At 54.5% G+C, this 13741-nt stretch overlaps 1 protein-coding gene across 5 annotated transcripts in view; it reads left to right on the top strand.

The window, feature by feature from the left end:
• Window positions 1–4476, top strand: part of ADGRL1 (adhesion G protein-coupled receptor L1) — a 40896-nt gene extending 36420 nt beyond the window's left edge. For 4 of the 5 annotated variants that reach the window (XM_058525513.1, XM_058525515.1, XM_058525516.1 and 1 more), the window contains 5 exons: window positions 1323–1451; window positions 1637–1733; window positions 1827–1955; window positions 2098–2115; window positions 2598–4476. In XM_058525513.1, coding sequence (XP_058381496.1) covers window positions 1323–1451; window positions 1637–1733; window positions 1827–1955; window positions 2098–2115; window positions 2598–3337 — 1113 coding nt within the window. In that variant the 3' untranslated portion in view covers window positions 3338–4476. The remainder of the gene's footprint in view (window positions 1–1322; window positions 1452–1636; window positions 1734–1826; window positions 1956–2097; window positions 2116–2597) is intronic. The other variant, XM_058525517.1, reaches the window with a different exon arrangement.
• The last annotated feature ends 9265 nt before the right edge of the window (window positions 4477–13741 follow it).

Below are 13741 nucleotides of genomic sequence, written 5' to 3' on the forward strand. Positions count from 1 at the left end.
GCATGGGCTCGGGCTCAGGGAGGATTTCACCAGGCGTGAAGAGGGTTCTGCAAAAGAGCAAGATACAGCGGCGTGAAGCAAGAAAGCAGGACGGGTTTGGGGAGCTGCAGAGCACAGGGCAGGGCCATGGTGACGGGCCCTCCGCCCGCTGTAGGGCACGACCAGGCCTGTGGGAGGGGACGACTCTGGGCGCCTCCCAGACAGAACGTTGCCTACTTTAATAAGTTATGGGACCAACTGTGAGTTTTGTGGTGATAGAAGGTTTCCTTTTTAAATAAAATGTGTTAAAATCTGCGTCTTAAAAACATAAATAAAGGAGATAAGCAGAGGACTGTGGAGAGGGCGTACAGGCGGGAGGCTCAGGACTGCAGCCTGGAATCTGAGCCAGGGCATTGGCAGACTTCGTCCTGAAGGCAGTGAGAGCCCCAGTCAGACTGTTGTTGGTCTAGGGGGACAGTGAGGTGGGTAAGGCTAAGGCAGGGAATGAAGGAGTCAGCAATCACAGGAGTCCTGGCTGCAAGGTTGACTGCATCTGTTCCATTCAAAACTGTCCCGTGTCCCCATCACACAGGGACAGTGACATCCTTACATGGCCCCCATGACACACAGTCAAAGCCAGCATCCTTGCACAGCACCCCCTCACGCTGAGTGACAGCAACATCCTTACAGGAGCCCCCAGGCCCACACAGAGCGACCTGGGGCCCCCTTCCCTCCCCTCCTTTCCCGCCGTGCTCTCCTCTGCTCTCTCGGACACCTAGACATGGACCCTCTGGACTTGTCCGCTGCTCCTCCCCAGACAGCTGCAGGGCCCGCTGCCTTATTTCTTTCAGGTCTTTGCCAAAGTGTCTTCTTCTCCGTGAGGCGTCCCCTGGTCTATTTGAAATCACAAACCACACTCCCACCCCCTGACAGCACAGCCTGACCCCTTTCCCGGCCATAGTTCTCTTCTCAGTGCTAACACCGTCAGACATCCACATAATGTACTGACGTTTGCACCTCCGCTATGTGTCTGTCCACTAAAAGATCACCTCGGAGAAGTAGGGCTTCGTGTCTAATTTGTCTGGGCTGTCCCCGGGGCCTGAACCACACTTGGCGCATAGAGGATGCTCACTGAAGATCTGCTGAGTGAAGGAGTGGACGGGTGGGAAGCTTGGGGGAGGCGGATTAAGGACAATGGCCTGAGCGAGAAGAGGGCGCCTGCCTGCCCGGCTGTGAGGAGCCAGGAAGCAGTGTGGTTTCTGCCGCCTGCCGGGAGCCTGGTCTCTGGACGCCCAAGGCGGGGCGCCCGCTGCCCGCTGCCCGCTGCCCGTCCTCGCCCCCAGGTGCACAAGGAGTACAGCAAGTGCCTGCGGCACTCCTACTGCTGCATCCGCTCCCCGCCGGGGGGCGCGCACGGCTCGCTCAAGACCTCGGCCATGCGGAGCAACACCCGCTACTACACGGGGACCCAGGTATCCGGGCCGGGGCCGGGGCGCCAGGCAGGGCTCCCTGGGGCTGAGTGTTGGACCCGAGAGCCCGAGAAGCGGGGCAGTGCTCAGCCCAGGTCCCTGGTGACGCTCATCAGGCGAGTGGTCTGAGAAGGGTCCTGGAGGGTGGGCGGCCCAAGGGCCCCCTCACGTCTGGGCTGTGTCCCCAGAGCCGAATCCGGAGGATGTGGAACGACACCGTGAGGAAGCAGACAGAGTCCTCCTTCATGGCAGGCGACATCAACAGCACCCCCACCCTGAACCGAGGTGAGCCGGCGTCCCTCACCCCTGGCTCCAGGCCCTTGAGATTCCAGGGCCCATGTCTCCTGGCTGCCTTGTGACCTATGACCTCCTGGGCAGGTACCATGGGGAACCACCTGCTGACCAACCCCGTGCTGCAGCCCCGGGGGGGCACCAGCCCCTACAACACCCTCATTGCCGAGTCGGTGGGCTTCAACCCCTCCTCGCCCCCAGTCTTCAACTCCCCAGGTGAGAGCACTGTGGTGCTGGGAGGGAGCAACAGCTGTGCGTCCCAAGGGGTCTGCACTTGGGGCATCCTTGGGCCTCCCAGACTCAGCGTTCCAAGCCCACTCTCATCTTCTCTCTTTTCCTTCCTGGCCGGCACCCGCAGGGAGCTACCGGGAACCCAGTAAGTACAACTCTTTCTGGTAACATTTCCAAGGCCAGGAGAGGCCGCGACAGTGGCCTCCTCAGGTGGCCTCACTTAGGGAGAAGAACTCAGGCCCCCGCCGCCGCCGCCTTCCCCCCCCCGCCCCCAGCCCCGTCTCTGGCTTGGCAGCTGGCGGATGGTGGTGTGCTTGGGCCTGCAGGTGGGGAATGCAGGTGCTGAGGATCAGAGCACAGGAAACGGATCTGGGTACCCAGGGCTCCTCACACTGCTGAGATTCTGAGGCCCAAGCTGGGAGGGGGCGCTGGGGGAACTGGTTCCACTAACTTGCTACTGAGCTGGTGTCCCCACTGCCACTGAGGAAGAAGGGGAACACGGCAGCCCAGTCCCCAGGGGCAGGGGTGGGCCCAGGGAAAACCAGAGAACAGCAGGCACCCCTCCACGCAGTCCGCGCCCCGCTCACTGCCCGGCCCTCCTCCTGAGCAGCCCCTTTCGGCTTGCAGAGCACCCCTTGGGAGGCCGGGAAGCCTGCGGCATGGACACGCTGCCCCTCAACGGCAACTTCAACAACAGCTACTCCTTGCGGAGCGGGGACTTCCCTCCAGGGGATGGGGCCCCCGAGCCACCCCGGGGCCGGAACCTGGCCGACGCTGCTGCCTTTGAGAAGATGATCATCTCGGAGCTGGTGCAGAACAACCTGCGGGGCGGCGGCGGGGCCAAGGGCCCTCCGCCGCCTGAGCCCCCCGTGCCGCCCGTGCCGGGGGGCAGTGGCGAGGAAGAGGCAGGCGGGCCCGGGGGTGCTGACCGGGCAGAGATTGAACTTCTCTACAAGGCCCTGGAGGAGCCGCTGCTGCTGCCCCGGGCCCAGTCGGTGCTGTACCAGAGCGATCTGGATGAGTCGGAGAGCTGCACGGCGGAGGATGGGGCCACCAGCCGGCCCCTCTCCTCCCCTCCGGGCCGGGACTCCCTCTATGCCAGCGGGGCCAATCTGCGGGACTCGCCCTCCTATCCGGACAGCAGCCCCGAGGGGCCCAGTGAGGCCCTGCCCCCGCCCCCTCCTGCACCCCCTGGTCCCCCCGAAATCTACTACACCTCGCGCCCACCGGCCCTGATGGCCCGGAACCCCCTGCAGGGCTACTATCAGGTGCGGCGGCCCAGCCACGAGGGCTACCTGGCGGCCCCGGGTCTCGAGGGGCCAGGGCCCGACGGGGATGGGCAGATGCAGCTGGTCACCAGTCTCTGAGGGACCTCACGGACCAGGGGCTGGTGGCCCAGGCCAGCAAGGGAGCCCTGGGCCACACTCGGGGGGGGAGAGGGAGACTGATGGAGGCAGTGGCTGGTGGGCCACTCTCTCCAGGCGCCCCTCAGCCATGGGCCCTCCAGGCCCCTCGGGGGCTCTGCCGTGGGGGCCTGAGGTGCAGGGTTCACAGACAGGGTTTCCCACCAGCCGCGCACACCAGCTCGACTTGGGGGAAGTGCAGTGGGGGGGGGGGGCCCAAGGGAAGTAAGGAGAAATTGGAAGGGTGCAGCCTACTCCTGACTTCCCCGTCCCCTACTCTTCCTCCCCCGAGGGAAATGGGGGCGTCGTTTCCCTGGGCCAAAGGCCCCGCTGGATGGCACCTGTCTGCTGCTCCTCTCTCTCTAGCCAGAAATGCTGCCAGCTGCACGGGAGGGAGCAGTGGGGGCAGAAGGACAGATGGACAGGTTCCTCCTGCACTGCAGCTCCCTGCTCCCTGGAGACTGGGGCCTCTGGCCCGGGCCGAGCAGGACGGGCAGTTGTGGCTGGTGGTTTAAAGGTGGACCTTTCTCCGAAGCTCCTTCCCTCTGCTCTCCGTCCTGTGTCCCCAGCAAGCCTGCCCCCTCAACCCTCCTCAAGTGCACCCAATGACCCCCTCCCCTGGGGCGACTCCTGATGAAGCACAACTCCCCGTGGGCCCCCCAGCCCACAGGGGTGGCCGTATTTGGGCAGTTCCCAGTCCTGTGGGCTCGGCTATCTGGGGAGCAGATTTTGGGTCTGGATCTCCCTGGGGAGTGGGTCCTGGCCTTGGATCTTTCCCTAGGGGGCCCTCTTACCCCTTCCTGTCTCCTTCTCCTCCCCTATTGCTGTAAATATTTCAACGAAGTGGAAAAGAAAAAAAAGACAAAAAAAAAAAAAAAAGAAAATCTCATCACTTGAAGCCACCGGGAGCCTGCGGCCCAGCCAGCCCGGGCTTTCTCCGGAGCAGAGCGGCGCCGCTGGGCCCTGGCAGCCAGGACTTCTCCGTGTACGTGTGCATCCCCAGCCGGGGTGGGCGGGCCGCCAGAGCAGCTTTTTACAATCCAGAGACAGAACACAAAATCTAGAAGCAACAGCGAAACAAAGAACCCGTTTCCTTCCCGGCACCCGTTTCTGTCGCCTCCTGCCCTGCTCCGCCTGCCCCTGGTATCAGTCAGCCCTCCTGGGGCGTGTACCTCACTGCCTGCCCCAGGACGGGGGCCCGTCTCCCCCTCCCCTCCCTACTGGCCCGCGGGAGGCACCCTCACACCCAAAGATGCTTTTGCCAAGATGGCTGTGCTCTCCCTTTGAGTTCCTGCTTCTTGTATATTGCTTCTGGGACTCTGAGCTGGGGATGAAGGGGCTGGTTTTCCACCGAGAGAGGATGGGGGAGGAGAATGAGGGCAGCAGGGTTTAATGGTAGTGGGTATGACTGAGGAGGGAGGGCTGGGACTGGTGAGGTGGTCTCTTGGGGCGGGGGGCAAAGGTGGAAGACCACCTTCCCCACCCTACACTCTCCCGCAGGGGAGGCAAAGCCAGGTACCTGGGCCTGCGGTAAGGACACCCATGTTTGGGGGCTCCACCCCACTCCTGCAGACTCTGGAAGCTCCAGGCTTGGGAAGTCTGAGCACCTCTCCCGACCCCTCCTCTCCAGCCTCTCACCCTGGCCTTCCCAGTCCCCCAGCTCTTTGGGGGTAGCGTAGTCCCCTTGCCACACTGGCCCACCCTGTCATTGCCATTTACCCAGGGGGGCCCTCCACTCCTGCTCTGAGCCCTCCTTGTCTCTACTGCCCCTCCGTCTTTTCTCACAAGTGCCATGAGTTTTCAAACATCCTCGGGTCTCAGCCGGCTGCTGCCGTGAACTTCTTTGGGTTGAGGGGGAGGGGCTCTAGGGAGGAACTGGGGGAAAGGTAGGTGGCTGGAGGGACCCTTTTTGCTGCTAGAAAGCCCCTCCCTTCTCCTGGGGAGCTGGGGCTGGCTTGTCATTATCAGTTAAGGGAGAAGGGGTCAGACCAAAGATGGTGGTTTGTCCTGCATGGGGGACGGGTGTGCAGAGAAGGCAGGGTTGGGTCCATCTCTGGTTTTTTCTGGTAGGAAGGCTTAACCCTTTGACCAGAAGACCATGGGTGAGTCTGGACGGGAAGAAGGAAGGATGAGGACGGTCTTGGCCAGACAGCTCTGTGGCCTCCCTGGGCTTCGCTAGGCCAGGAGCCCCACTGTGGCAGAGGGGCGGCTGGCAGAGACGAGGGCAGGTGGGAGAGCTGGCCTGGTCCAGGCGGGAGCCCAGCTAGAGTGGGAGACTGCCACTGACAGCAGCAAGAGGGTCCCCGGGGGCCTGGAAGCGGCAAGGAACCCCGCTCCTGCTCCCCTGCCCAGCCCTCCTCTCGTCTCTCCAGACCTGACAATCGTGGGAGAGAGAGGGTCCCTTGGTTCCCATTCCAGCGGGAATCACTAAGGTGGATTCCAGGCCTCAGAGCTGCGGGGCAGGGCCCCCTGGTGGGGCTGGAGCCCAGGTGTCCCCCACCCCAACCAGACCTGGTGCCTTGAGGCCCCCACCGCAGCTGGGTGGGTATAGAGAAGGAAGGGTCCTGGTTTCCTCTCCTATTCCCTTCCTTGGGCTCCTGAATTCATGTGCTTTTAACTGGTTAATTCTTTTTCCCCGGTTTTTTTTTCTTTTTGGTTTCCTTGGCCTTCCTCTCTCTCTGTCTCCACCTCCTTCCCTGTGTCCTCCTCGCCATCTCTGTGTTCCTCTTCTCTCACCCTCGATTTCTCTCTGTCCATTCGGGCCTCCTCCCCCCTCCCACTCCCCTGTCCCTCTTTGGTCTCCTTTTCGATATGCCAAACCAATTTTGGGTCGAGTGCATTTAACGAGAACAAAACAAAAGGCTCATAACAACAAGAACGTTTCAGAAAAAAACAAAAAGTTAAAAAAAAAATTGTTGAGTCAAAAAAAGTCAAACAATAAAGAAATTAAGATTTCTTGGAATGGTGACTGGCGAGACTTATTGGGGGGAGAAATGGGTGAGGAGGTCATGCGGGCACCCCGAGAAGCTCTGATATGGTGAGGCACAGCACTACAGTGGTGATAAGCCCCGCAGAGGCCTGGCGAGTCACAGACCGTAATGTTCATGGGACTTGGGTTCCTGCGCCTGGTTGAGCAATTCAGGAGCGATTTCTCTTCGAATCCTCATCAACACTCCAGCGTGGAGATTATTAGAGCTCCCTTTTACAGACAAGGAAACTGAGGCTTACAGCGCCTGGATGCACATGGCAGCCCCCCTGGGCCAGGGCCCTGTGCCATGCTGGGTCTGAGAAGCCCTTCTCAGCCTGGACACCTGTCCGCCAGCAGTACTAGAGCAGAGCACAGGAGTTTCACACCGTGCCTGTGTGATTCCACCTGCCACTCAACCCCAGCGTGCTGCTGTGGGAATGGTGCATTTCCACACACGACAACGCCGTGGAACTGCATCGTGTACTTCACGTCCTCAGATATCACCGCCAGCACTCAGATGGGAAGGACTGCCCCCGGGGCCAGCATACTCCCATGCCCCGCCTTCAGCACCTGAGCCCAGGGTGCCACCCTCCCCTGTTTCTCCTCCCACCTCCCCAGCCACTCCTCCCAGGCCACGGGGCAGGTTCTTTCTCATCTCCTGACCCCTGCAGGCTGGGGGCCAGGGGCTCAGCCTTGGACCTCTTTCCTCCCTACACTCACTCCCCAGGAGATCTCGCACCGTCTCGTCGCCTTAAACACTATCTGTACGCTGAGGACTCCCAAACAGAGAGCTCCACCCTGAACTTCGACCTGGAGCTCCAGGTTCATACACAGCCGACACCCTCTTCCACATCTCCCCGTTGTGTGTGTGTCTGGGAGGACCTCACCCTTAACCCATCCTCAACCCAGCTCCTCCCACAGGCTTCCCCAGCAAGTACATCCCGAGACTCAGGCTAAAACCCTTGGAGCTTCCCTTGAACTCACCTCGTTTCATACCCCACGTCTAACCTGAAGCAAACGCAACGCTAGGTCTATAACTTCAAAACGTCCAGAATTAACTAGTTCTCACTACCCTGGTTCAAGCCACCAGGACCGCTGCAACAGTCCCCTAACTAGCTCCCTTGTCCCTCTTGAGGCTTTTCTCAACACAGAAACCACATGGGGCCGGCCCGGTGGTGCAAGCGGTTAAGTGTGCGCGCCCCGCTGCGGCGGCCTGGGGTTCGCCAGTTCGGATCCTGGGCGTGCACCGACGCACCCCTTGTCAAGCCATGCTGTGGTGGCGTCCCACATAAAGTGGAGGAAGATGGGCACGGATGTTAGCCCAGGGCCAGTATTCCTCAGCAAAAAAGAGGAGGATTGGCGTCGGATGTTAGCTCAGGGCTGGTCTTCCTCCCAAAAAAAAAAAAAAAAGAAACCACAGTGATCCTGGTAAGCATATTTTGTCCCTCCTCTGCTCAAAACTCTCCAATGGCCTCCCCTCTCACCCAGACGAAAGGCCAAGATGAGTACAATGGCCCACAAGGCCCCACAGATCAGATCTCATCCCCACAGCTCCCGTCCTTCCCTCCACTCCAGCCACACTGGGCTCCTCACTGTCTGCAAACATGTAGGCACCTCCTGCCTGCCTTGGGGCCTTTGCACTGGCTGTTCCTCAGGGCTCCTTACTCTCCTGCAGGGCTTCTGAAAATCAGAGCTTCCCAGCAGGCCTTCCCCGCGGCCCCATTTAAAGTGCAAGGGGCCACTCCAGAACTTCCTAACCCCTAACCCTTCTTGCTTTGTCTGTCTCCCAGAGTACTCCCATCTCCCAAACCGTCTTTTTATTGTCTGCCACCACCCCCGTCCCCAACTAGAAGGCAATGTAGATGGTCTATTTGTTCACTGCTGTTCCCCACAGCAGTGGGGACGAGCCCTGCCACGGCGTCTCGCACACAGCAGGTGATCAACAAATATTTGTTAAAGGATGGAGAGTTGAACTGAGCCTAAGACCTAGAGAGAGCCTGAGACGCGAGTGAGCACACTGGCAGCTGTGGCTCAGTCGTTCCCTCAGCTGGTCTCGGCCTCCACGCCTCTCACTGTGTGACGCTAAGGCTTGCGTTCAGCATGGCCCTGAAACAGAAGGTCAGTGTTTTAGCTGGCGCCCAACTCAACAAAAGGCCATCTGTTCCTGTGCTGGAAGAGGAACTGGTTCTACTGGACTGACTGAGAGATGCTCTCTGAGCAGGTTCCGGGGCGGTGAGGGTAGTTAAACGTCAACATACGTGATTCTGGCCTCCTGCTCTGATGCTGGAATCTAATCTCGGCATAAGATGAGCCCTACAACACGGCAATTCTCCCGCCCTCGTGTCCCTGACGCTGCACAGCACACACCCGTCTCCACCACAGGCACGGCATCATCTGCTGGGCCTGACCACCTCGGACCCTCAGGGGCTTGTCAGTGGCACCCCTACACACGTGGGGCAACCATCTGCACGTGCCCAGGAACAGCAGCATTTATGTTGAGATTTATCATCTCAGAGCTCTTTCCTACATTTCACTTCATTGAACGATCACAAGGTATATATTATTATTGATATTTATCAGATGAGGAAACCGAAGTTGGAATAATTAAATGGCTTTCTCAAATAAGATGGCTAAGTGGTCCCCGCACCCTGGAGATGCCTTCCATATGCTGACAACTTAATCCTTTCCACGGCCCGGGGAGGCAGGGTTTACAGAGCTCCCCTTCACAGCTGCAGAAGCTGACGCCCTGACAGGTCAGAGGACGTACCTGGGTTCGCTCAGCTAATAGGAGCGAGCTGGCCAGGCCTCCACCGTGGCTGCTTCTAGGGCTGTCTGCACTCGGCTACAGATGCCCAGGCCCCATCACCATCCTCCAGGCCCACTCAGCACACAACAAGGGAGGCCCCTCACATCAGAAGAGACGCCCACTAACCCCACCATGCCCTGAGGGGCCCTGGCGGCCAGTAGGGGGACTGTCCAGAGCACCTGGGTGAGTCCAGCAGAGGGAAGGCCTGAACGCAGAGCAACAGAGGACTCTGCAGATCCCCAAAGGACTCAGAGCACTGAGGCCTCGGCTCTCTCTCCCAACAACTCCTGGGAAGGCCTGGGGGAGCCCCACACATCCCAGGCTCATCCTGCTCCTCTCTTAGCCTTTCACACATCGCAGTCACGGACACCAGCTCTGAGGAGGCCCTGTTGGTCCCTCCTCCACCTATATCCCGTCTTACTTCACTGGGACTCTCCCTAACCAAAACCCCTGCAACCGTCCCTCTCTTCTATCCGTCTTGTCACACTGTCTCCCACAGCCCTCTGCCTCCATCCAAGCAATTTCAGCTTCTCACAACTGAAGCCCTCACTTTAAGCCAACCAGTCCCTTCCCAGGACTCAGTCCTAAGGAATGCACACGAAGACATAGCGGTATGGAGGTCCGAGGGAGTCAGCTTCTCAGAGTGGACACGAGGAAGGATCTCAAGTTTCAGCACAGAAAATCCTTACAGAAATGATGCACATCCACACAAACAGAATGCCACGCAGCCATTAAAAACGATGATGCAGAGAACATTAAATGACGTGGAAGTATGTTCACAGTAAGACTTGGAACAAAAAGCTGCATATAAAAGACAAGGTAAAGTACGACCCCACTTCTGTTTTGTTTTGAATGTCGTGTATATGTATATCAAATAGATGCAAAAACAAAAAAAATGCAAAAAGAAGTATACATATATAAAACTGTGTGTATGTGCGTATATATGTGTGTGTGCGGAATATATAATACGCCAAATATAAAGCTATACACCAGAATATTAACAATTTATCTGTAGCGGGTGATTTTTACTTTCCCTTTTTTTGCAGAGAAAGATTCACCCGGAACTAACATCTGCTGCTAATCTTCCTCTTTTTTTTTTCTCCCCAAAACCACAGTGCATGGTTGTATATCCTAGTTGTAAGTCTTTCTAGTTCTTCTATACGAGCTTCCGTCACAGCATGGCCACTGACAGACAGGTGGTGTGGTTCCTCGACCAGGAAAGGAACCCAGGCCGCCAAAGGGGTGAGAGTGCTGAACTTTAACCACTAGGTCATCAGAGCTGGCTCTAATTTTTACCTTCTCACAACTCTGTATTTTTAAAATTTTTTGCATTAAACATATTACTTTTGTAATAGAAAAAATTATATGTGTCCTACTTTCTGTGGAAGAACAAAAGCCAAGAATAACTAAGACAACTGAAAGAAGAGAGAACAAGGTGTTGGAAATAGCCTTACCAAGACTGCTGAGAGTGTGGTAATATTTAAGACAATGTGGTGTTGGTTGGCACAGGAAGGGCAGACGGGCCCAGGGAAGAGACTGTGACTAGATGGAAACTTGCTCTCAACAAGGGTTACAAATCCCTAGGGAAAGGATGGATTAATTCAGAGGATTTGAAATTTTTTGGTCTTGGGATCCCTTTACCTTCTTAAAAATTAATGTGCATGGTGGGGGGTGACTGGGCAGAGCACAAAGGATTGGGAGCAGTGAAAACACTCCACATGACACTATAATAACGGACACGTGTCATACATTTGTCCAAACCTGCGGAACGGACACCACCAAGAGTGAACCCTCATGTCAGCTACGGACTCTGGGGGATCATGACATGTCCATGTAGGTTCATCAGTTCTAACAAATGTCCCACTCTGGTGGGGATGTTAATGGTGCAGCAGGCTATGCATGGGGTGGGCAGGGGATTTATGGGAAATCTCTGTACCTTACTCTCAATTTTGCTGTAAACCTAAAACTGGTGGCGTAGTGGTTAAGTTCGTGCGTTCTGCTTCAGTGGCCCGGGGTTCGCTGGTTCGGATCCTGGGTGCAGACCTACTCACCGCTCATCAAGCCATGCTGAGGCAGCGTCCCACATAGCAGAGCTGCAACTCTACAACTACGATGCACAACTATGTGCTGGGGCTTTGGGGAGAAAAAAAAAAAAGGAAACAAAAAGGAAGATTGGCAACAGATGTTAGCACAGGGCCACTCTCCCTCAAAAAAAAAAAAAAATTAAGTCTCAAAAAAAATTAATGAGGACCCTAAAAAGCTCTTGTTTACAGGGAAAGAAAGAGATTATATCTATTTACACTTACTGAATTGGAAATTAAAACTGACAAATTTTTAAAAATATTTAACTAATTTAAATTAGCTAATAAATCCATTAAATGTTAACATAACCTATTTTATGAAAAATAACTATTTTTTAAAAAAACAAGGTAGTGAAAAGAACCGCATTGTTTTACATTTTTGTAAAGGTCCTGCTGTCTGGCTTAATAGAAGACAGCTGGATTCTCACACAGCCTTCTGCAATCAATCTGTTGCAATGTGCTGTTTTGGTTGAAGTACACGAAGAAAATCCAGCCTCACGCAGACACATAGCTGGAAAAGGGAGGAGGCTATAGCCTTTTCAGTTAATTGGGGATATTCTACTTGGTTACTACACCAAAACTCAACAAGTACACCAGAACTCACCAAGTGTTTTTCCAAGTTAGTGGCCAGGTGGAATATGAAACTGTATCAAGGAACTCTCACACTCTGCTACAATGAAACCCATTGGTCAATCTTACAATTTTAATGGATCTTTTACCCATGCAGGATTTTGTAACATCACGCATTGGTCTTTTGGAAACCACTGATCTACCGAGTTACTACATTTTACTAAACAATATTTTTTAAATCTTATTTGTTCATGTTACCATTGATCTCATCACAAAAATCCCTAAATATTGAGAAGTTGTCAGGCTCACGGTGGTGAATAAAACTTTCCCAAATGTCTAAGTTTTGCTTGAAAGCTCGAATTTTATCATTGGCAACAAACCGTCAGTTGTCCTCAAAGTGACCAGCTCACTTCATTCATTTCTGAGAAAATATCTGCCAAATATCCTAATCTGAATCAGCGCAGTCTGTCATTCTTTAAGGTAAAAATGGCATTCCATGAAACATCGCCAGTTCCACCTCATTTCAAACAAGTGTACAAGTGCACGACCTCGACTACTGTGCTTCTTCAGCACGCGGTACATGTGCTCTCTGCAAACTTCCCATTCCTCCACACAGAATACTACAAAGACGTGCTCACAGGGTGAAGCTCTAACACAATTACTACTTTTCACTGCTTCTTCAAGGACATTCTCAAGTGAAACGATTTTGTTTTAACAGTGAGTGTGTGGCGGTGAGGAATACAACTACTACTTCTGTTCAGTGACACTGCACTGATTCCTAAGGCACTAACAGTTTTACCCACCACTGCTTTTGCAACGACAGTGCACAGGACACACGGTGTGAATGAGAAACGCAAATAACACCTCGGAATTATTATGAAGACAGTTTATCTCATGGATCTTCTGAAACAGTCTTGGGGATTTCCAGGGGATCACATTTCGAAAACCACTGAACTATTCAACAAATGGAACTGGGACAACTGGTTACCTGTATGGAAAAATTAAATCACAGTTCTACTTCACATCATAAACAAAAATAAATTCCAGGTAGATTTTTTAAAAAGCTAAATATGAGGGGCCGGCCGGGTGGTATAGTGGTTAAGTTTGAGCACTCTGCTTCCACGGCCTGGGGTTTGCAGGTTCGGATCCTGGGCTCGGACATACCCACTGCTCATCAAGCCATGCTGTGGCAGCGTCCTATACGCAAAATAGAGGAAGACGGGCATAGATGTTAGCCCAGGGCCAAGCTTCCTCAGCAAAAAGAGGAGGATTGGCAATAGATGTTAGCTCATGGTCTATCTCCCTCACCAAAAAAAAAGCTAAATATGAAAAGTAAGGGGCCCGCCCCATGGCGTAGTGGTTAAGTGAGTGTGCTAAGCTGCTGGTGGCCTGGGTTGGGATCCCGGTCGCGCACCGACGTACCGCTTGCCAGGCCATGCTGTGGCGGCATCCCACATAAAGTGGAGGAAGATGGGCATCGATGTTAGCGCAGGGCCAGTCTTCCTCAGCAAAAAAAAAGAGGAGGATTGGCAGATGTTAGCTCAGGGCTGATCTTGCTCACAAAAAAAAAAGAAAAGAAAATTTCTGGAAGAAAACACAGTGGGATATCTTATTGACCTCAGAGTAAGATTTCTTACTTAAGGCACAAACAACAAAAACTATAAGCAGATTGATCATTCTGACGACATTCAAATAATAATAATAATAAATTCTGAGCATCAAAAGACACCATATACATGAAAATGCAAGCCTCAGATGTGAGAACTTCTGTGCCAGATAAGATGAAGACAATCCAGCAGGAAAATGGGCAAAGATATGAACAGACAATTCACAGGAGAAAGGCAAAATGGTCAATGAACAAACGAAAATAGCTCAGCCTCACTAGTAATCAGGATAATACAAACCGAAACCACTAACTCACACCCACCACAAGACAAAAATGT

This window comes from Diceros bicornis, chromosome 30 (genome assembly GCF_020826845.1).
Source record: "Diceros bicornis minor isolate mBicDic1 chromosome 30, mDicBic1.mat.cur, whole genome shotgun sequence".
Lineage (NCBI taxonomy): Eukaryota > Metazoa > Chordata > Mammalia > Perissodactyla > Rhinocerotidae > Diceros > Diceros bicornis.